At 43.3% G+C, this 22,723-nt stretch overlaps 1 protein-coding gene across 4 annotated transcripts in view; it reads right to left on the bottom strand.

Annotated features, from left to right (window-relative positions):
* The window catches only part of smg7 (SMG7 nonsense mediated mRNA decay factor), a 123,622-nt gene that overhangs the window by 42,973 nt on the left and 57,926 nt on the right, over window positions 1–22,723 (bottom strand). For all 4 annotated transcript variants that reach the window (XM_085982605.1, XM_085982609.1, XM_085982606.1 and 1 more), the window contains 3 exons: window positions 21,784–22,210; window positions 9,846–9,990; window positions 3,039–3,388 (listed from right to left, as the gene is read on the bottom strand). In XM_085982605.1, the coding sequence (XP_085838731.1) occupies window positions 3,039–3,388; window positions 9,846–9,990; window positions 21,784–22,210 (922 nt within the window). The remainder of the gene's footprint in view (window positions 1–3,038; window positions 3,389–9,845; window positions 9,991–21,783; window positions 22,211–22,723) is intronic.

Here is a 22,723-nt window from a genome sequence, read left to right as displayed (position 1 = left end):
ATCTTGAACTTCTCGTTAGCCACGGTTGGACAATTTTTTCTGTGGGGTTTATGTGCCTTAAAGGAATGTATATTTGTTGTAAATTATGTATTAATTCTTTAAATGCTAACCATTGCTTGTCTACCGTCATAGCTTTTAATGTAGTTTCCCAATCTAACGTAGTCAACTCGCCCCTCATACCTACGTAGTTTGCTTTGTTTAGATTTAAGACCTTGGTTTCGGATTTAACTAAATCACTTTCAAATTCAATATAAAATTCTATCATATTATGGTCACTCTTCCCTAAAGGCCCCTTTACTACAGAGTTATTAATTAACCCGTTCTCATTGCACAATACTAGATCTAAAATAGCCTGTTCCCTAGTTGGTTCAACATACTGATCTAGAAAACTATCTTGTGTAATTCCATGAATTAATCCTCCACACTATTACTGCAAATTTGGTTTGCCCAGTCTATATGTAGATTAAAAGTACCCCATGATCACTGTACAGGAAACTTCACGATATCCGGCACCGACGGGACCGGCGTGATGCCGATCTATGAAAACTTCCGGACAGACCAGCGCTAATGTTGAAGGATACGGAGGTTTTCATCTCCGTATCTGACAAACACTGTTGCTTAGCAACAGCTTGTAAACAGTCGGCCCGTACCTTGGAAGCGTCTCTGTAGCTTAGCAACAGCTTCAGAGAGGCTTTCCAGAGACTGACTGTTTAAAAAAATGCGAGAAGGAAAAAAAACCTAACAAAACGGCTGCTGATTTCTGCCGTTAGTTCGAGGTTTCCGGCCATACAACCTCCGGATAAACCAAAGTTTCCTGTATTACCCTTGTTACATGCATCTCTAATTTCCTGATGTATACACTGCCCTACATTACAACTACTGTTTGGGGGCCTATAAACAACTCCCACCAATGCTTTCTGCCCCTTGCTGTTTCTTAACTCCACCCAAACTGATTCTACTTCTTGATTTTCTGAGCTAAGATCCTTTCTCTCTACTGTCTTTATCCCATCCTTTATTATCAGGGCTACCCCGCCTCCTTTTCCATTTTGCCTATCTCTTCTAAAAGCAAAGTATCCTGGAATATTTAGTTCCCAACCTTGGCCACTTTGCAACCACGTCTCTGTTATGGCTATTAGATCAAGCCTGTTAATTTCTATCTGCGCTATTAATTCATCTATTTTGTTGCGATTGCTTTGCGCATTCAGATATAGTGCCTTCAGCTTTGACTTATTTCTATTCTTCCCTGATGTCACCTTAGTCACTGATGCCTTATTACCTTTGTCACTCTCTGCCCCTTCCTGGCCCACTCTGCTTATTTTTACCCAAAACTCTACTCTGCTCTAGAGCCTTGACATTTCTCTCGCTGCTTTTAAATTTATACTTTCCTGAATCCTCCGACCCCCCCTACATTAGTTTAAAGCCCTGTCTACTGCCCTAGTTATTCGTTTCGCCAGGACACTGGTTCCAGCCCGGTTTAAGTGGAGCCCGACCCATTGGAACAGCTCCCTCTTTCCCCAGTACTGGGGCCAGTGCCCCATGAACTGAAACCCCTTCCTCCCACACCACTACTTAAGCCACGCATTTAAACCTCTAATCTATCTGTTTGTCACTATGCCAATTTGCACGTGGCTCAGGTAACAATCCAGAGATTATCTTTGAGGTTCTGCTTTTTAATTTGGATTTTAGCTCTCCAAACTCCTTCAGCAGAACCTCATTCCTATTTCTACCTATGTCATTGGTTCATACATGGACCACGATAACTGATCCTCCCCTTCCAAGTTCTTCTCCAGCTGTGAGTAGATGTCTTTAATCCTGGCACCGGGCAGGCAACACAACCTTCGGCACTCTCGGTCGCGGCTGTAGAGAACAGTATCTATCCCCCTGTCTATACTGTCCCCTACCACAACTACATTCCCTTTCACTCCCCCCCACCTGATTGGCCTCCTGCACCATGCTGCCATGGTCAGCTTGCTCATCCATCCTGCAGGCTTTTCCCTCATCCACACAGGCAGCAAGAACCTCATACCTGTTGGACAAGGGCAAAGGCTGAGGCTCCTCCAGTACTGCATCTGGGGTCCCCTTACCTGCCTGAGTTTCAGTCACACCCTCCTGTCCCTGACCACTAACCAGACCTGTACCACTACCTAACCTAAGGGGTGTGACTGCCTCCTGGATCAAAATGCCCAGGTAACTCTCCCCATCCCTGATGCCCCGCAATGTCTGCACCTCAAAATCTCTGAGCTGAAGTTCTTCAAGAAGCAGGCACTTACTGCAAACGTGGTTGTCCAGGATCACAATGCTCTCCACAAACTCCCACATGCTGCAGTTGTGGCACACCCTCTGCACTGCCATCCCTATATGACCTTGTTTTATTTAATTAAAATTGCATTTAGGTAGCTTAGTTTACATTGTAGTTTCTTGACTACTTACTTGATCTAGATTAAGCTAAGGGTACTGAAATTAACTATCTACCTGTAACACAAAGCACTACAGGTAGTGTAGGCAAAAAGCAGCAACTCCTTCCCCCTCTTCTCCAAATTCCCAAATAAAACACTGTTCAAGTCCATTCCGTTTAATCCCGCTCTGTGCAAAATGCTCTCTTTTGCTACAAAGATGGACATTATAAATAACTATTTAAGCAGCAGTAATGGAATTCACATGTGAATAATGCAAATAAAATTCCATTCTTTCCAAATGTGGATATTAAAAACACTGCTATTGATTCAGTAACATTTAGAACACCTGCTTTATATAGCAAAAAATCTAGTCAATGTATACGAAGAATTCTTTTTAAAATTAATGGCGGAGATACCAGATAGGGAGATAGAAGAAACCCTGTAATTAAAACACATTAATGTGGGACATTACCAGGCACATTAAGGTTATGATACTATATTGACATTAGTCCCTAATCTGCTCAGACAACAGAAAAAGACAGCTTTTGGATTAAAAAGTGGATTTTTTTAAAAACTGGTGCAATTATTCTATTTATTTGCAGTACTTTATCAACATTCTGGGATTTTTCACACTCGCCTTACCTGCTGAGGTCCGAGATGGTGTTGATTCTTTCCCAGTTGCTGTGCTGCCTTGGTGGGTGACTGTTGGTTCACAACCTGAACCTGTAGCTGTGATTGGGACTGGGTGACCTGCTGATGTTGCTGAGGTTGTTGCTGTTGGGGTCCTTGGTTTATTGGACCTTGTCCTGATGGCCGTTGCTGGCTATAAGGGACATGTGACTGCTTTCCACCTGGCACTTGGCTTCCTGACTGCGGGTGGCCTGTGGCTTGGAGGAAGGGTCCTGGTATGGAGACTCCAGGTGGAAATGTATAGCCAGGAGTCATCTGGAAAGTAACTGGTGGTGACACCAAATAGGGAGGTGGAGGAAACCCTGTAATAAAAAGACACTATTGTGGATCGTTATCAGGCATGTCAGTGTTATGATACAGTATGCATACCAATTCCCAATCTGTCTTGACAGAGAGAAAGACACCCTGCATGACTGGGTTGATGGTTGACTTATTATATAGAGTAAGAAAGAAACCTTTTTTAAAGCAGCATTTAGAGTCCTTGTCTTACATTTCTGCAAATAATGGCACAATGACGTGCACTAAAACTGCACTAAATATATCGCCCACAGTTCCACCATAGTGGTTCGGCAGGACAGATGGTGGAAAGTATAGTCAGACAGGGAGATTTCAGTAAGGAGCAAGGTGTCGCCACACGTGAACAAAGCTTCAGTAAAAATCAGGAGTCAATGCAATCATCCACAATAAGGTTCTGCATAGAAACATAGAAAAATAGGAGCAGGAGTAGGCCATTCGGCCCTTCAAGCCTGCTCTGCCATTCAATATGATCATGGCTGATCCTCTAGCTCAATACCATATTCCCGCTCTCTCCCCATACCCCTTGATGCCTTTTGTGTCTAGAAATCTATCTATCTCCTTCTTAAATATATTCAGTGACTTGGCCTCCACAGCCTTCTGTGGTAGAGAATTCCACAGGTTCACCACCCTCTGAGTGAAGGAATTTCTCCTCATCTCAGTCCTAAATGTCCATATCCTGAGACTGTGACCTCTCGCTCTAGACCCCCCCCAGCCAGGGGAAACAGCCTCCCTGCTTCCGGTGAGAATTTTATACGTTTCAATGAGATCCCCTCTCATTCTTCTAAACTCTAGTGAATGCAGGCCTAGTCGACCCAATCGCTCCTCATACGACAGTCCTGCCATCCCAGGAATCAGTCTGGTGAACCTTCGCTGCACTCCCTCGAAGGCAAGTATATCCTTTCTTAGGTAAGGAGACCAAAACTGCACACTATACTCCAGGTGTGGTCTCACCAAGGCCCTGTACAACTGTAGTAAGACATCCTTGTTCCTGTACTCAAATCCTCTTGCAATGAAGGCCAACATACCATTTGCCTTCCTAACTGCTTGCTGCACCTGCATGTTTGTTTTCAGTGACTGGTGTACAAGGACACCCAGGTCCCTCTGTACATCAACATTTCCCAATCTATCAGCTTTTAAATAATACTTTGCCTTTCTGTTTTTCCTACCGAAGTGGATAACTTCACATTTATCCACGTTATATTGAATCTGCCATGTATTTGCCCACTCACTCAACTTGTCTAAATCGCCATGAAGCCTCTTTGCATCCTCCTCACAACTCTCAATCCCACCTGGTTTCATGTTGTCAGCAAGCTTGGAAATATTACATTTGGTTCCCTCATCCAAATCATTGATATATATTGTGAATAGCTGGGGCCCAAGATGCGATCCCTGCGGCACCCCACCAGTCACCGCCTGCCACCCCGAAAAAGACCCATTTATTCCTACTCTGTTAACCAATTTTCAATCCATGCCAGTATATTACTCCCAATCCCACGTGCTCTAATTTTGCACACTAACCTCTTATGCAGGACTTTACCAAAGGCCTTCATAGAATCATAGAAAGTTACAGCACGGAAGGAGGCCATTTCGGCCCATCGTGTCCGCACCGGCCAACAAAGAGCTATCCAGCCTAATCCCACTTCCTAGCTCTTGGTCCGTAGCACTGCAGGTTAGAGCATTCCAAGTGCACATCCAAGTACTTTTTAAATGTGGTTAAGGTTCCTGCCTCTACCACCCTTTCAGGCAGTGAGTTCCAGACCCCCACAACCCTCTGGGTGAAGAAATTTCCCCTCAAATCCCCTCTAAACCTTCCCCCAATTACTTTAAATCTGTGTCCCCTGGTTTTTGACCTCTCTGCTAAGGGAAATAGGTCCTTTCTATCCACTTTATCTATGCCCCTCATAATTTTATACACCTCAATAAAGGTCTCCCCTCAGCCTCCTCCGTTCCTAGGAAAACAGACCTAGCCTATCCAGTCTTTCCTCATAGCTAAGATTCTCTACTCCCGGCAACATCCTTGTAAATCTCCACTGTACCCTCTCCAGTGCAATTACATCTTTCCTGTAATGTGGTGACCAGAACTGTACACAGTACTCTAGCTGAGGCCCAACTAGTGTTTTATACAGTTGAAGCAGAACCCCCCCCCCCGCTCTTGTATTCTATGCCACGGCTAATAAAGGCAAGCATTCCGTATGCCTTCTAAAGCACCTTATCTACCTAGCCTGCTACCTTCAGGGATCGTTGGACATGCACTCCAAGGTCCCTTTGTTCCTCTACACTACTCAGTGTCCTACCATTTAATGTGTATTCCCTTTCCTTGTTAGTCCTCCTCAAATGCATTACTTCACACTTCTCTGGATTGAATTCCATTTGCCACTGTTCTGCCCACCTGACCAATTTATTGATATCTTCCTGCAGTCTACAGCTTCCTTCTTCAGTATCAACCACACAGCCGATTTTAGTATCATCTGCAAACTTCTTAATCATACCCGCTATATTCAAGTCTAGATCATTGATATATACCACAAAAAGCAAGGGACCTAGTACTGAGCCCTGCAGAACCCCACTGGAAACAGCCTTCCAGTCACAAAAACACCCACCAACCATTACCCTCTGCTTCTGGTCTCCGAGCCAGTTTTGAATCCAACTTGACACTTTGCCCTGGATCCCATGGGCTTTTAACTTCGTGACCAGTCTGCCATGTGGAGCCTTATCAAAAGCCTTGCTAAAGTCCATATACACTACATCAAGTGCACTACCCTCATTGTTACCTCCTCAAAAAATGCAATCAAGTTTGTCAAACACGACCTTCCCTTAACAAACCCGTGCTGACTATCCTTGATTAATCCGTGTCTTTCTAAATGAAGATTTATCCTGTCCTTCAGAATTCTTTCCAATAATTTTCCCACCACCGGGGCTAGGCTGACCGGCCTGTAATTACTCGGTCTATCCGTTTCTCCCTTTTTAAACAAGGGTACCACATTAGCAGTCCTCCGGCACCACAACTGAAGTCAGAGAGGATTGAAAAATGATGGTCAGGATCTCTGCTATTTCCTCTTTTGCTTCGCTTAACAGCCTGGGATACATTTCATCCGAGCCTGGGGATTTATCCACTTTTAAAGCAGCTAAACCCCTTAATACTTCCTCTCACTATGTTTATTTCATCTAATATTTCACACTCCCCCTCCCCCCCCCCGCCCCCCAATAGCAATGTCTGCTTCGCCCCTCTCCTTTGTGAAAACAGACGCAAAGTATTCATTAAGAACCCTACCGACGTCTCCTGCCTCCACACACAGATTACCCTCATGCTCTCCAATAGGCCCTACTCTTTTTTTTAGTAATCCTCTTACTCTTAATATATTTATAAAACATCTTTGGGTTTTCCTTGATTTTACTTGCCAAGAATTTTTCATGCTCTCTTTGCTTTCCTAATATCATTTTTAATTGCACCCCTGCACTTTCTGTACTCCTCTAAAGATTCTGGAGTATTTAGCCCTCAGTATCTGTCATACGCCTCCCTTTTTTTCTTTATCCTACCCTGTATGTCTCTAGACACTTCTGCAAATCCAAATACACCACATCCACTGGTTCTCCCTTATCTATTCTACCAGTTACATCCTCAAAAAACTCCAGTAAGTGTGTCAAACACGATTTCCCTTTCATAAATCCATGTTGACTTTGTCTAATCCTGTTGATATTTTCTAAGTGTCCTGTTATCACATCCTTTATACAGTAATAGACTCTAGCATTTTCCCTACTATTAATGTTAGGCTAACCTGCAGTTCCCTGTTTTTTCTCTCCCTCCTTTTTTTAAAATAGTGGGGTTACATTTGCCACTCTCCAATCTGCAGGAACTGTTGCATAATCTATAGAATTTTGGAAGATGACAACCAATGCATCCACCATTTCCATGGCTACCTCTTTTAGTACTTTGGGATGCAGATTATCAGGCCCTGGGGATTTATCAGCTTTCAGTCCCATTAATTTCTCCAGCACTGTTTTTTACTAATGCTAATTTCCTTTAATTCCTCCTTCTTACTAGACCCTTGGTTCCCTAGCATTTCTGGGAAGTTAGTTGTGTCCTCTTCTGTGAAGACAGAACCAAAGTATTTGTTTAATTGCTCTGCCATTTCCTTGTTTCCCATTATAAATTCTCCCGTTTCTGACTGTAAGGGAGCTACATTTGTCTTCACTAATCTTTTTCTTTTTACATAATTGTAGAGGTTTTTACAATCCACTTTTATGTTCCTTGCAAGTTTACTCTCATACTCTATTTTTCCCCTCTTAATCAATCTCTTGGTCCTTTTTGCTGAACTCTAAACTGCTCCCAATCCTCAGGCTTGCTACTTTTTCTGGCAACTTTATATGACTGCTCTTTGGATCTAATACTATCCTTAATTTCTTTTGTTAGCCATGTTTGGGCCGCTTTTCCTTTTGTGTTTTTGCGCCGGAAAGGAACGTATAACTGTTGCAATTCATGCATTCATTCCTTAAATGTTAGCCATTGCCTATCCACCGTCATGTCTTTTAATGAAGCTCCCCAATCTATCATAGCCAACTCACTCCTCATACCTTCGTAGTTTCCTTTGTTTAGATTTAGGACCCTAGTTTCAGATTGGACTTCTTCACTTTCCATCTTAATGAAGAATTCTATCATGTTATGGTCACTCTTCCCTAAAGGATCCCACACAAGATTATTAATTAACCCCTTCTCATTACACAATACCCAATCTAGGAGAGCCTGTTCCCTAGCTGGCTCCTCAACATACTGGTCTAAAAAACCACACTCCAGGAATGCCTGCCAGGGGCCTGTTCACAAGTGAACGGAGGGAAATGCAGAGGGGGGCAGTGATCGTTGATTCTCTGGCGAAGTCCAAAGGGGCAGTGGTAGTTGGGGTGAGTGGGACAGAAAGGAGGTTGGTGAGGTTAGATCCCAGTTGGGTGCATTGGTGGGAAGTTTAGCGAGAGGGGATGGGGCAGTTAGGGTTGCTGTTGCCAAGAAGGCAGCAATGGGCCCGTTTGAGAATCCAAAAAGAGGCGCAGTGGATAGCTATAGGCTTACACAAGCCTGGAATGGTGACAGGCGAGCAGGAAGGCAGACCCGTAGTGGTGGGTTGGGATAGGAATTCAGGAGGCAAAGTATCCAAGGAGAGAGAAATGAAAGGTGGCATGTTTGGGTGACATGAAGGGAATGAGACAGGAGAGAAAGACCTGAGGGGGGCTGGGGAAAGCAAAAAAGTGAGACAGAAGTAATGTGCTCAGGTCCAGAGCAAATGCTAAAATGTGCACATGTAGGGATAGAGGGAATTTGGGTTAAATAGGCATGGCAGAGATTAGGAGAGACATGTCCTGGTCAGAAACGGATGATAGGGAGGAGACAATGTGAAGGAGTCGAAATTAGGCCCAAATTAAATTATTTGGACGTCCAAGCAACTTCCCAACACTTACACCAGAAGAGTGCCCGGTCAACTACCCTGCCATATAAAATGGGCATTCACAGCATTAAGACTATTGGGACAATGTATTTCTGAATGGGAATCCCCTTTATTTATGCTTTTTGGAGGAAGGAGGAAGAGTGAAGGAGGGATGCAAAACAAGTCAGATTGCACCAGCATTTACATTTACAGCCAATGACTGTGCAAAACTAGCAACACAGGCTCCAGGGCAGCAGACAGCCAGAGGTAGAGCAGTGGAATCTGCTGTAAAGATACTTGCAGCTAACATGCACCACAGAACTCCTAGTAATGGTCATCAACAAACTCTGCCTCCTACCAGGCATTCTGTATTTGTTGTTCCGTGGAGAAGGTGCCCTGGAATGGAAAGCAGGACCACCCTCCTTGCTACCACCTCATTTTGCACCAGCTCCACTTCACCAGCCAAACAGAGTTGGAATGTTCTGCCACTCCATCACTTGGCCAGAGATTTGTTTTCCTGTCTTCACATTTATTGGGCCAGGCACTGATTTTGCTAGACATTTTTGTTACCCAAATAACTTCTGCAAAAGCTGAAATATACATTAAAAATATTAGCAGCCATTTAATTAATCATTTTATTCCCAAAGAGAGCCACATGCATTTAAAGAGACACATCCATATAAGCAGTGGTTTAGGGGCTGCTTCCATGTGATTTGCCATGACCCTGCCTCTGCAGAGCTCCTACAGCCAGGCATGATTTGGACTGGGAACTTGACCACACTATGTAAATGAAGGTAACTCTGCAAAATCAGATGTGGTCAGAACATTAGCTCTCACCCAAAAAATAGTGTGTAATGAGATAGCACTGACCAACACCCAATTGAAAAATCCACCCTCAAATCAGTTTCCAATGGTCAACATTCCCTTGGGATCAATTTAAAACAAAATCAGAAACAAAATGTTGTGCCATATATAACTGCACTTCGAGGCTTGAAAGGTCAGTTTTTGCATGTAATGTTTCCAAATTTAAATATATAAATTCACTCACCTGGTCGGCTAGGAAGAGGAGGAAACGCTCCTGGATGGTGGATGGGGATGAACTGAGAGTTGCTGGTTTGGTTTTGTGACTGAGTCACTGGAGTTTTCCTTGCCTCCGATACAGGTGTCTTTCTCAAATCCAACTGAGCTTTTACCTGAAACATAAGTTATAAATTATAATCCATAACGTCAAGCCAAAATATGTTAAATCATATTTTACTCAAGTCAATCCTGGCTTATTTCTGATAAAGTATACAAAGTTTTAATTTTTCCAGATTCATCAAATACAAGATAGACCATGCAAACCTCAAATGAATTCAGCTGCCATAATGGCCACAAAACATGGCACCACAGCCAGTATAAAAGAATCATAAAATCTTAGCTATTCATTTCCTAGTTCATGCCAAGATTCCGTTTCCTCCATCATCTTTACGCTGAAGTTCTCTTTTATTGACAGTAATGCCAAATACATATGCAGAATAACACTTTGCACTGCACAGGTAATAGCACAAAACAAAGTACAATTAACATCACATCCTTGTACAATCACAGGTATCATACTAAAGCACAATGAAACCCAAGAGGTTGCCTCTTGTTAATTCATTATTCCCATATAGTTGAAACAAAAGCAAAGAACCTTCTCTTCATCTCCTGAATCATCCCAATGGCCTCTGTCACTCAAATCAGATGGGGAAAGGAAGAAGACTGCTTCCTAACATAACATCAGACTAGTGAACAGCTGGCAAAGACCCTTGATCCACCTATGGAATCAGATACATATGTTGTCCTTCGGAGATAGCAGGATTTCCATGCTACAAACATTTTGAGAATTGTCACTTATGGTTTAAGGTAAGGGGAACATTAACAATATTCTAAATTATTAGCCATAAGAACCAAAAAATTTGGTTTCTTAAAGGCTGACCTAAAAGCAGAAAGGCTGCACAAACTTTAGAAAGAGCTCACTTTGTTACAGCTCCAAAAATGGCACCTTTCCACATACATACAGAAACACAATCTAATCTGACTACAGGTAGACTATCCTTTATCCGAAAACCTTGGGACCAGCTGTGTTTCGGTTTTCGGATTTCAGAAGGTTTTCATCTCCGTATCTGACAACAAACACTGTTGCTTAGCAACAGCTTGTAAACACTCAGGCCCTGCCTTGGAAGCGTCTCTGAAGCTGTTGCTAAGCTACAGAGACTCTTTCCACAGCCTGACGGTTTAAAAAAATGCTAGGGGAAGAAAGAAAACCTAACAAAACGGCTGCTGATTCCTGCCAATCGAGGTTTCCGGCTCCCCCTGCTCCGTATCTGAATTCCTTGACTTAGCGGGGGTCTGGGGCTCGACTGCCACCGCCAGTTGTGGGAAAGCCGGATATCGGCTGACTCCTACACTAAGCTGGCCCGCAAATCAGGTCGGGGGTGGGGGGGGGGGGGGGGCGGGTGGGGGGAAGAAAAGACTATCGGACGGGCCGCTGTATTGTTGGGTTCACTCTCCCGGTACCTCCTTCACACTGCCCGGCTCGGCCTGCAATCTCCTACCCAGGAGGGAACTCTGTGACCCTCTGCCCTGCTCACAGAGAAAGGCAGAGCTCCCGGACCACTCCTGTCATGTTTGGCGCCACTCGGGTCATGTCGTGCGCACGACTTACGCTCCACGAAAAAACTTACGGTTTTTAGAGGTTTTCGGAAGTGCGGATAAAGGATATGTTAGACATATTCAATGTGATTGCATAGGTTAAATGTGTCAACTCTAATTTAACTGACCACTTGTAATGGTATATGAACAACCACCAACCTTTAGCAGTTTATATTTTGTCCACAGGCAGTTAAATGTAATGATTCCTTCATTATATTTCTATGATTTTAAATGCCAGGTTAAAAATACCTCACCATTTGAATTGTTAAAGGTTTTCCCACTCTCACTTCTGGGTTAGAAGATTGTGGCCCGGAATTTGCTGGTCCCGATGATGGCTCAGTGTACGCTGTCGTAAGCCTTCTGAAAGGCCCCGCAAATTCCGGGTTTCCGCATGCATAAAAACCCGGAACTTGTGATTGGTCAAGGTACAGCTTGACGGGCCTACCGCACCGACTAGAAATTCACTTTCGCTGGCGCAGAGTTGGGCTTTTGCCCAACTACTGCCCACGAAACTCTTATGCCTGGTTGGGCCTGCTTTTACCAGCGTATGGGTTAATATAAATTTTAAATAAAAAATGATGCACATACACTTAAATTAGTTTATGCAATTTTTGGCCTAGATTAAAATGTTTAAAATTATTTTTCAAAAAATTAATTTTTTTAAATTGTATTTGCTGTATTGAAGGGATTTGTAATTAAATTTGAAAATGAAAGCACTTATTTTTATTGCAGTTGTCTAAATTGTTTAATTATTTCAGGATTCCGTTCGTAAATGGAATCCTCCTTTCTCATTGAAGGATCTGGCCCACGTGATCCCAGGGACGCTTCCAAACCGCCTGCATCCCTGGGATCCATGGGCCTTTACGCAGGCATATATATGCCTGGAGGCCCAGGACCCGAACTCCCCGTAGTTGTGGAGCCAGGAAGTAAGTTCAGAAATATTTCGTGGGTCAGAGGTGTACTCCGGAGGTATGCCTTCGACCGCAAATTCAGGGCCTGTGGATTCAAGCCCAATCCAGGATTTGAGCACATAATCTAGTTCGACACGTCAGTGCTACATTATCAGAGATGCTGTACTTTAGATGAGACGGTAAATAAAGTTTCCGTCTGCCTGCTCAGGTGGATGTTAAAATCCTAAGATTCCTTTCTTCCTATAGCATTATTCAATGAAGAGTGCAGTTCTTGGTGTCCTGGCCAACATTCTTCCTTCAACCAACATTACCATAGAATTTATTATGTGAAGGGTTTTGAGACATCCTCAGTGGCGAGGTACTATATAAAAGCATGCTTTGTTCTTTTTACCCCATTTTGTTATTTCCAATGAGCCAGAAATTAACACTCACTACAATGAGGCAGTAAATTTGCAACGATAGCAAAATACTGCGGATGCTGGAAATCCGAAATAACAGAAAACGCTGGAAAAACTCAGCAGGCCAGGCAACATCCATGGAGAGAGAAATAGAGTCAATGTTTCGGGTCGAAACCCTTCTACAGAGCTGAGTGAAAAGGCAGGAAATGAAACAAAAGGCAGTTTGGGGACTGGGAAATGGGGGCGGGGATGAAAGAAGAGACATTAAGAGATATCCAAGGTGAGGCGAGATGGTAATAGGACAGGTAAAGAAACAGACAATGGCTCTAGAGGAAGTGTGAAATCACTGGCAGAGTGAAAGACAGCTGCCGTGTGGGAGAGAGAGAAAAAAAAAGGGAAAGTCACAAACCAAAAGTGTGGATAAAAAAAAAATATAAAAATATAATAGGGGCCGAGGTTATGATCTGAAGTTGTTGAACTTGATATTGAGTCCGGAAGGCTGTAAAGTGCCTAATTGGAAGATGAGGTGCTGTTCCTCGACAATTAGTGGGTGATTCCTCTGCAGGTAGGAAGCTCCTGAGCATAAAGGTTTACTTTCAACAGTATGACAGCTCACTAGTTTTTGTTGTATTTTCTCAGTTTCTAGTACTGTATATTAAGTTTCTGCTGTGCACAGCCATTCGTGTTCTAAACACCCATTCAGTTGGGAAATAAGACACGGAGTCCAACGATTCCTTCACTCGTATTGAGCCCAATGCAGGTCCTTATTTACATTCAAATGAGTAAAATGGATCTTAAGAAATTAAATGTTTGCTGAATTGTCAACAGTCCTCTTGCTCCTCCGTTCCTGTACAGAGTAACTTGTCAAGGAAGGGTAATTATTTCATGGGTAGCACCCCTCAGCTATCACTACCAAATGGTCTATCGCCAGAGTGTGGAGCACCTACAGACAACAAAGATGCAGTAGAGAGGTGTAGAAAAGTGGTGGAGAGGTAGAGCAGGGCGTCATCAAGGTTCATGTGGAAGCTGACCTCATGTCTGTAGGTGATGTTGCTGAGGGCAGTATGTAGAAGAGGAGGAGGGGGCCAAGAATGAAACCTTGGTGGTCTCCAAATGTAACGGCGCAGAGGTAGGAAGAGAAGCTTTGTTGAAGATGATCTGACTACAATCAGATAGGTAAGAGTAGAGCAAAGCAAGGGCAGTCCCACCAAGCTGGACAATGGAGGAAAGGCACAGGAGGGTGGTGTGGGTGAGCATGACAAAGGCTGCAAAGAGATCAAGAAGGAAATCAGATGAGTTGGGGGGGGGGGGGGGGGGTCGAGCACCCTCCCAAAAATTATAGGGAACATTGTTGCCAACACACCTCCTGGGAGCGGGTTGGTTGCCCACCCTCCATCCCACCTCCATTAAAACTGGAAGTGGCCAGATTGGGGTCAGGATTCAGATTTTTAACATTTAACATCCCAACCGACCCAAACCCACCTATTTTTAGGGGTTAAAATGCACCCCCCCGATAGAGAATGTGGTTTGTGACTTCGGTTAGAGCCGATTTGACCCTGTGGCGGAAACATGATTGGAGAGATTGAAAGAAAGCTGCAGGAAGGAGAGGCACGGATTTAAAAGGCGACAACACCTTCAAGTACATTGGAGGGGAGGCGTCCTGAATTTAAATAAAGGAAACTACGATGGTCTGAGGCGCGAGTTGGGTAGGATTGATTGGGGAATGTCACTCAAAGGGTTGACGGTGGATAGGCAATGGCAAACATTCAAAGACCGCATGGATGAAATACAGAATTTGTTCATCCCAGTTTGGCATAAAAATAAAACAAAAAAGGTGACTCAACTGTGGCTGACAAGGGAAATTAGAGATAGCACAAGATCCAAGGAGAGCACATATAAATTGGCCAGAAAAAGCAGCAAACCTGAGGATTGGGAGCAGTTTAGGATTCAACAAAGGGATTAATTAAGATGGGGAAAATTGAATATGAGAGTAAGCTTGCAGGGAACATAAAATCTGACTGTAAAAACTTTTATAGATATGTGAAGAGAAAAAGATTGGTGAAGTCAAGCATAGGTCCCTTGCAGTCAGAATTAGGGGAATTTATAAATGGGGAACAAAGAAATGGCAGACCTATTAAATACATATTTTGGTTCTGTCTTCACAAAGGAGGACACAAATAACCTCCCAGAGATGTCAGGGAAAATAGGGGCTGATGAAAGGGAGGAACTGAAAGAAATCAGTATTTGTAGGGAAATGGTGTTGGGAAAATTGATGGGATTGAAGGCGGATAAATCCCCAGGGCCTGATAATCTACATCCGAGGGTACTTAAGGAAGTGGCCCTAGAAATAGTAGATGCATTGCTGATCATCTTCCAACATTCGATGGAATCTGGAACAGTACCCATGGATTGGAGGGTAGCTAATGTAACCCCACTATTTAAAAAAGGTGGTAGAGAGAAAACAGGAAGTTATAGTACGTCTGATATCGGTAGTGGGGAAAATGCTAGAGCCCATTATAAAAGATGTAATAGCAGAGCACTTGGAAAACAGTGACAGGATCGGACAAAGTCAACATGGATTTACAAAAGGTAAATCGTGCTTGACTAATTTACTGGAATTTTTTGAGGATGTAACTGGTAAAATAGATAAGGGAGAACCAGTGGATGTGGTGTATTTGGACTTTCAGAAGGCTTTCGATAAAGTCCCGCATAAAAGATTAGCGTGTAAAGTTAAGGCACATGGGATTGGGGGCAAGGTATTGACTTGGATAGAGAACTGGTTGGCAGACAGAAAGCAAAGATTTGGAATAAACGGGTCTTTTTCCGAGTGGCAGGCAGTGACTAGTGGGGTACCGCAGGGATCGGTCCTTGGACCCCAGCTATTCACTATATATATTAATGATCTAGACAAGGGAACTAGATGCAATATCTCCAAATTTGTAGATGACACAAAGCTGGGTGGGCGTGTGTGCTGTGAGGAGGATGCTGAGAAACTCCAGGATGATTTGGACAGGTTGGGTGATTGGGCAAAAGCATGGCAGATGCAATATAATGTGGATAAATGTGAGGTTATCCACTTGGGTGGCAAAAACAGGAAGGCAGATTATTATCTGAATGGCAATGGATTGGGAGAAGGAGAAGTGCAACGAGACCTGGGTGTCCTTGTGCACCAGTCGCTGAAGGTAAGCATGCAGGTGCAGCAGGCGGTTAAGAAGGCAAATGGTATGTTGGCCTTCGTATCAAGGGGGTTTGAGTACAGGAACAAGGATGTCTTGCTGCAGTTGTACAGGGCCTTGGTGAGACTACATCTTGAGTATTGTGTGCAGTTTTGGTCGCCTTATCCGAGGAAGGATGTTCTTGCCATGGAAGGAGTTCAGCGAAGATTCACCAGGCTGATACCTGGGATGGCAGGAATGACGTATGAGGAGAGATTGGGACGATTGGGCTTGTACGCACTGGAGTTTAGAAGAATGAGAGGGGATCGCATTGAAACTTATAAAATTCTGACAGGACTGGACAGACTGGATGCAGGAAGGATGTTCCCGATGGTCGGGGAGTCCAGAACCAGGGGTCACAGTCTAAGGATAAGGGGTAGACCATTTAGGACAGAAATGAGGAGGAATTTCTTCACCCAGAGAGTGGTGAACCTGTGGAATTCTCTACCACAGAAAGCAGTAGAAGCCAATTCAGTAAATATATTCAAGAAGGAGTTGGATATATTTCTTAAGGCTAAAGGGATCCAGGGGTATGGGGAGAAGGCAGGGACCGGGTACTGAAATTGGATGATCAGCCATGATCGCATTGAATGGCGGAGTAGGCTCGAGGGGCTGAATGGGCTACTCCTGCTCCTATCTTCTATGTTTCTATGGAGGCTGGAGATGGGGTGGTAACTTTGCAAAGTGTGCTCAGAAGTGGGTTTGTTTTGAGTGGTCAGGTGATAATGACAGATTTGAAAAGGAAGGGGGCAGTACCCAAGGACAGAACACAGTTTACGTCAGATAGTTTAGGTCCCTGAGGAATGTTGGGTGGTCAGCAGTTTAGTGGCAATGGAGGTGGGTCTCATGGACGAGATGAGCTCAGGAAGGGCATGAGGTGGGATGGGAGAGAAGCTAGAGAAAGTCAAGGGTTCAAGCCTAGGGTAGATGGTAACCTGGGGAGAAGTTTAGCTTGGTGGGCAACAGGAAGGGTTTTGGGGGGGTGGGGGGGGGGGGGGGGGCTGAACTAATGGTCTCAGTCTTGGTGACAAAGCAATCCATCAGTTCCTCACACCTATTGGGTGGAGGAGGCAAGGAAGAAGGCTTTAGGAAGACAGTTGAGTTGGTAGGAGAGAAAATAAACTTGATTATCTTTGCCCTTCAGGGGGATTCTAGAGTGGAGCAGAGCAGACATTGCAACATTTGAAGTTAACAGGTATAGGACAGTTTCTGCAAATAGTTTCATAAACTCTGTATATCAAATTTGCACTGCAACTGATGCTATCTGCAAAAGTGCAAAGTTTGACCAAATAGTTCTCATATTTTTAAGATCAGACTATAAAAATACATCTGTGGAGACATGCGAGATGGTGTCAGCATGTTACTGATCATGCCCATGCTTCCTTATGTACACACACGACAACACATCTTCATAGTCACCATCACCCCTTTAAAGATGGCAGCAAACCACAACATTGGGAGCTTACAAAAACAGAAAATCAAGAACAGTTTAAAAAGCATATTCTAACAAGACCTTTTAAATGGCAACATACCACAGTAAAAGTAAACTGGGGTAGTAAAAGGAGAAGTTCACAACCTTTTAGAGGGACGGTATATTCCACTCAAATGACCAAAAGTCATGAATGTTACAATGTTTGAGTCAATTTTTATACTTCACAACTCTTGGAGATTTAGAAGCAGACTTTGTATGCAAGAGTCTACCTCCTGTAATATTACAAAGTTCTGCTCCAGTGTTATCCTTCAACTTTGTGGAATATATTCCTCTGGTCTCTTCCCCTGCCCAGTTTTAAGTTTAAGCACTAAATCTTTCAGGCTTCATTAAAACTTTTAAGAATCGAAAGAGGGTATAAAATAACTTCGTAGGGACAATCACATTAGCTAGCAAAACATAACGGTCTCAAACTTTGGTGGGTTTTTAATGAAACCAGCAAATGGTACCGATACTTTGAGATTTACTTGAAAATTGATTTAAAAATTGAACTATTAACACAATCTCCATATATATCATTAGGTTATATTTTTCTATAAAGTAATCAAAATTGAAAAAACATCTTAAAAAACATATATTAAGTGTCAGCACTCACACCTCAGTCAGAAAGTCAGAGCCTTACTCCACGACTTGAGCATACAGAAACATAGAAGATAGGAGCAGGAGTCGGCCATTTGGCCCTTCGAGCCTTCTCCGCCATTCAATGAGATCATGGCTGATCATCCAAATTCAGTACCCTGTCCCTGCCTTCTCCCCATATCCCTTGATCCCTTTAGCCTCAAGAAATATATCCAACTCTTTCTTGAATATATTTAATGAACTGGCCTCCACCACCCTCTGTGGCAGAGAATTCCACAGGTTCACCACTCTCTGGGTTAAGAAATTCCTCCTCATCTCAGTCCTAAATGGCTTACCCCTTATCCTTAGACTATGACCCCTGGTTCTGGACTCCCCGGCCATCAGAAACACCCTTCCTTCATCTAGTCTGTCTAGACCTGACAGAATTTTATAGGCTTCGATGAGATCCCCTCTCAATCTTCTAAACTCCAGTGAGTATAAGCCCAATCGACACAATCTCTCCTCATACGTCATTCCTGCCATCCCAGGTATCAGCCTGGTGAATCTTCGCTGCACTCCCTCCATGGCAAGAACGTCCTTCCTCGGGTAAGGTGACCAAAACTGCACACAATACTCAAGGGGCAGTCTCACCAAGGCCCTGTACAACTGTAGCAAGACATCCTTGTTCCTGTACTCGAACCCTCTTGCTACGAAGGCCAACATACCATTTGCCTTCTTAACCGCCTGCTGCACCTGCATGCTTACCTTCAGCGACTGGTGCACAAGGACACCCAGGTCTCTTTGCACTTCCCCTTCTCCCAATCTATTGCCATTCAAATAATAATCTGCCTTCCTGTTTTTGCCACCAAAGTGGATAACCTCACATTTATCCACATTATAGTGCATTTGCCATGTTTCTGCCCAATCACCCAACCTGTCCAAATCGTACTGGAGTTTCACGACATCCTCCTCACAGCTTACCCTCCCACCCAGCTTTGTGTCGTCTGCAAATTTGGAGGCATTACATCCAATTCCCCCGTCCAGATCATTAATATATATTGTGAACAGCTGGGGTCCTAGGGCCGATCCCTGCGGTACCCCACTAGTCACTGCCTGCCACTCAGAAAACGACCCGTTTATTCCAACTCTGCTTTCTGTCCGCCAACCAGTTCTCTATCCAAGTAAATACCTTGCCCCCAATCCCATGTGCCTTAATTTTGCACGCTAATCTCTTATGTGGGACCTTATCGAAAGCCTTCTGAAAGTCCAAATACACCACATCCACTGGTTCTCCCTTATCTATTTTACCAGCTACATCCTCAAAAAATTCCAGTAGATTAGTCAAGCATGATTTACCTTTTGTAAATCCATGTTGACTTTGTCCAATCCTGTCACTGCTTTCTAAGTGCTCTGCTATTACATCTTTTATAATAGACTCTAGCATTTTCCCCACTACTGATGTCAGGCTTATAATTCCCCGCTCTTTCTCTACCACCTTTTTTGAATAGCGGGGTAACATTAGCTACCCTCCAATCCATGGGTACTGTTCCAGAGTCTATCGAGTTCTGGAAGATGACCAGCAATGCATCTACTATCTCTCGGGCCACTTCATTAAGTACCCTGGGATGTAGACCATCAGGCCCTGGGAATTTATCGGCCTTCAGTCCCATCAATTTTCCTAACACCATTTCCCTACAAGTACTGATTTCTTTCAGTTCCTCCCTTTCATCAGACGCTATGTTCCCCGGCATCTCTGGGAGGTTATTTGTGTCCTCCTTTGTGAAGACAGAACCAAAGTATGTATTTAGTTGGTCAGCCATTTCCTTGTTTCCCATTATAAATTCCCCTGATTCTGACTGTAAGGGACCTACGCTTGACTTCACCAATCATTTTCTCTTCACATATCTATAAAAGCTTTTACAGTCAGTTTTTATGTTCCCTGAAAGCTTACTCTCATATTCTATTTTCCCTTTCTTAATTAATCCCTTTGTCCTCCTTTGTTGACTCCTAAACTGCTCCCAATCCTAAGGATTATTGCTTTTTCTAGCCAATTTATGTGTCCTCTCCTTGGATCTTATGCTGTCCCTAATTTCCCTTGTTAGCCACGGTTGAGTCACCTTTTTTGTTTTATTTTTATGCCAAACTGGGATGAACAAATTCTGTAGCTCATCCATTCGGTCTTTGAGCGTTTGCCATTGCCTATCCACCGTCAACCCTTTGAGTGCCATTCCCCAATCAATCCTACCCAACTCACCCCTCAGACCATCGTAGTTTCCTTTATTTAAATTGAAGACCCTTGTCTCTGAGTCAACTACTTCATTCTCCATCTTAATGAAGAATTCGATCATATTATGATCGCTCTGACCCAAGGGGCCTCGTACAACAAGATTTCTAATTAATCCTTTCTCGTTACATAATACCCAGTCTAAGATGGCCTGATCTCTGGTTGGTTCCTCGACATATTGGTCCAGGAAACCATCCCGTAAACACTCCAGGAATTCCTCCTCCACAGTATTGTTATAGATTGGGCCAACCAAATTAGTATGTAGATTAAAGTCACCCATGATGACTGCTGTGCCCTTATTGCACGCTTCTTTAATTTCCCTTTTAATCCCATCCCCAACCTCCGCCTTACTGTTTGGAGGTCTATATACCACTCCCACTAATGTTTTTTTCCCCTTAGTATTTCTCAATTCGACCCATACAGATGCCACATCATCAGAGCTAATATCCTTCATTACAATTGTATTAATACCTTCTTTAACCAGTAATGCTACCCCACCTCCCTTTCCTTTTTGCCTATCTTTCCTGAATATCGAATACCCCTGGATGTTGAGTTCCCAGTCTTGGCCATCCTTGAGCCACGTTTCCATAATCCCAACCAAATCATATTCGTTTACCTCTATTTGCGCAGCCAATTCATCCACCTTATTACAAATGCTCCTCACATTAAGACACAAAGCCTTCAGGCTTGTTTTTTGAATGCTCTTAGACCTATTAGAATTATTATTTACTGTGGCCACGTTTGATTTAAACCATTGATTTCTCTGACTGCCACTTTTGTTTTTCTCCTTCCTATCTTTTGCTTTTATCCCGGTTTTCCTTTCCTGTCTCCCTGCTCAGGTTCCCAACCCCCTGCCATTTTAGTTTAAACCCCCCCGAACAGTGCTAGCAAACCTCCCCACAAGGATATTTGTCCCGCTCTGGTTCAGGTGCAACCCGTCCGACTCTAGGCTGACAGATCTTCTGAATAAGAGGTTAAGCCAAAGTCCTGTCTACCTGCTCAAGTGGACCTAAAAGATCCCAATCACACTATTCTGGGCCAACAGCTATCCCTCAACCACAAAAAAACAGAATATCTGGTCACTTATCTCATTTGCTGTTTGCAGGACTGTGCCACGCACAAATTGGCTGCTATGTTTGTCTACAAAGCCATGCCTGCACTTCGGAAGTAATTAATTGGTTGCAAAGTGCTTTAAGATGCCGAGGTTGTGGAAAGCGCTGTAAAAAGGCAAGTTCTTGCTTTCTAATACACTGAGATGTTTCTCTTACAAAATAATCCAGTTAAACAAGATCACCCATGTGCCTCAGTGCAGGACTGTTTTTGGTTTTCACCTCACACCCTATGTACACCCCCTGAATTTTCAAAGCATATTTAAGAGCAATCATTTTGCAAATGGAAGATTTGATTTCCATCACAAGAAGCCATATATTTTAAATCCAGGATGTGGCTCCCTACCTGCACTGCCACATTCTGTTTCCGTGCATGTTCCAGGTTCTTCTCCTGATTGTTTTTCTTTGGTTCAGTCTTTCTCTTATTGCTGTCTCTTTTTACATCCATTTTGTTTGCAATATCATTTCCTTTGTTATAGTCCCATCTTTCTTTCATGCCTTCTTTCTGATGGTGATTCCGATTCTGTTCTCGTGGTTTAATATTCTCCTTGAAGGTAACCAGTTTCTCACCACTTTCTGAACTGTTACTCTGAGTCTTGCCTGAAGACAAGACAGACTTTAGACCCTGACCAATCTCAATGCTACCAGGTTCTGAAAAGGGAGGTTCCAGCAGGATCAGGCCATCCTTTGTTTCAGAAGAATCCTCATTAACCAATTCTGGGATGTCAGTTACAAACAGTAGTTTTCCTTCTTCATTTTTGCTCTGGATAAGTCTGAGAAAGTAACATAAATTGTGAGCAAATACTTGCACAGAGCCTGCTTTAGTGGTGCTAAAAGGGTTAAATTACAGGTTGCATAAACTCGTAGTATAGAAGATTAAATGATCTAATTGTGCTTAAGATGATTAAAGGATTTGATCGGGTAGAATGAGAGAAACTATTTCCTCTGGTGGGAGAGTCCAGAACAAGGCACAACCTTAAAATTAGAGCTCGGCCATTCAGAGGTGATGTCAGAAAGCACTTCCTCACACAAAGGGTAGTGAAAATCTGGAACACTCTCCCCCAAAAAACTGTTGAGGCTAGGTCAATTAAAAATGTCAAAACTGAGACTGATAAGATTTTTTTTATTAGGCAAGGGCATTAGTTAAGGGTTACAGAACCAAAGCGTGTAGACAGAGTTAAGATACAGATCAGCCATGATCTAACTGAATGGAGGAAGAGGCTCGAAAAGGGCTGAATGGCTGACACCCATTCCAATGTTTAGCAAAAATATATTTTTTGTGATTT

Source organism: Somniosus microcephalus, chromosome 3 (assembly GCF_052327205.1).
Source record: "Somniosus microcephalus isolate GS21.2 chromosome 3, FLI_Smic_1.0, whole genome shotgun sequence".
NCBI lineage: Eukaryota > Metazoa > Chordata > Chondrichthyes > Squaliformes > Somniosidae > Somniosus > Somniosus microcephalus.
This window is presented reverse-complemented; position numbering and strand designations above follow the sequence as displayed.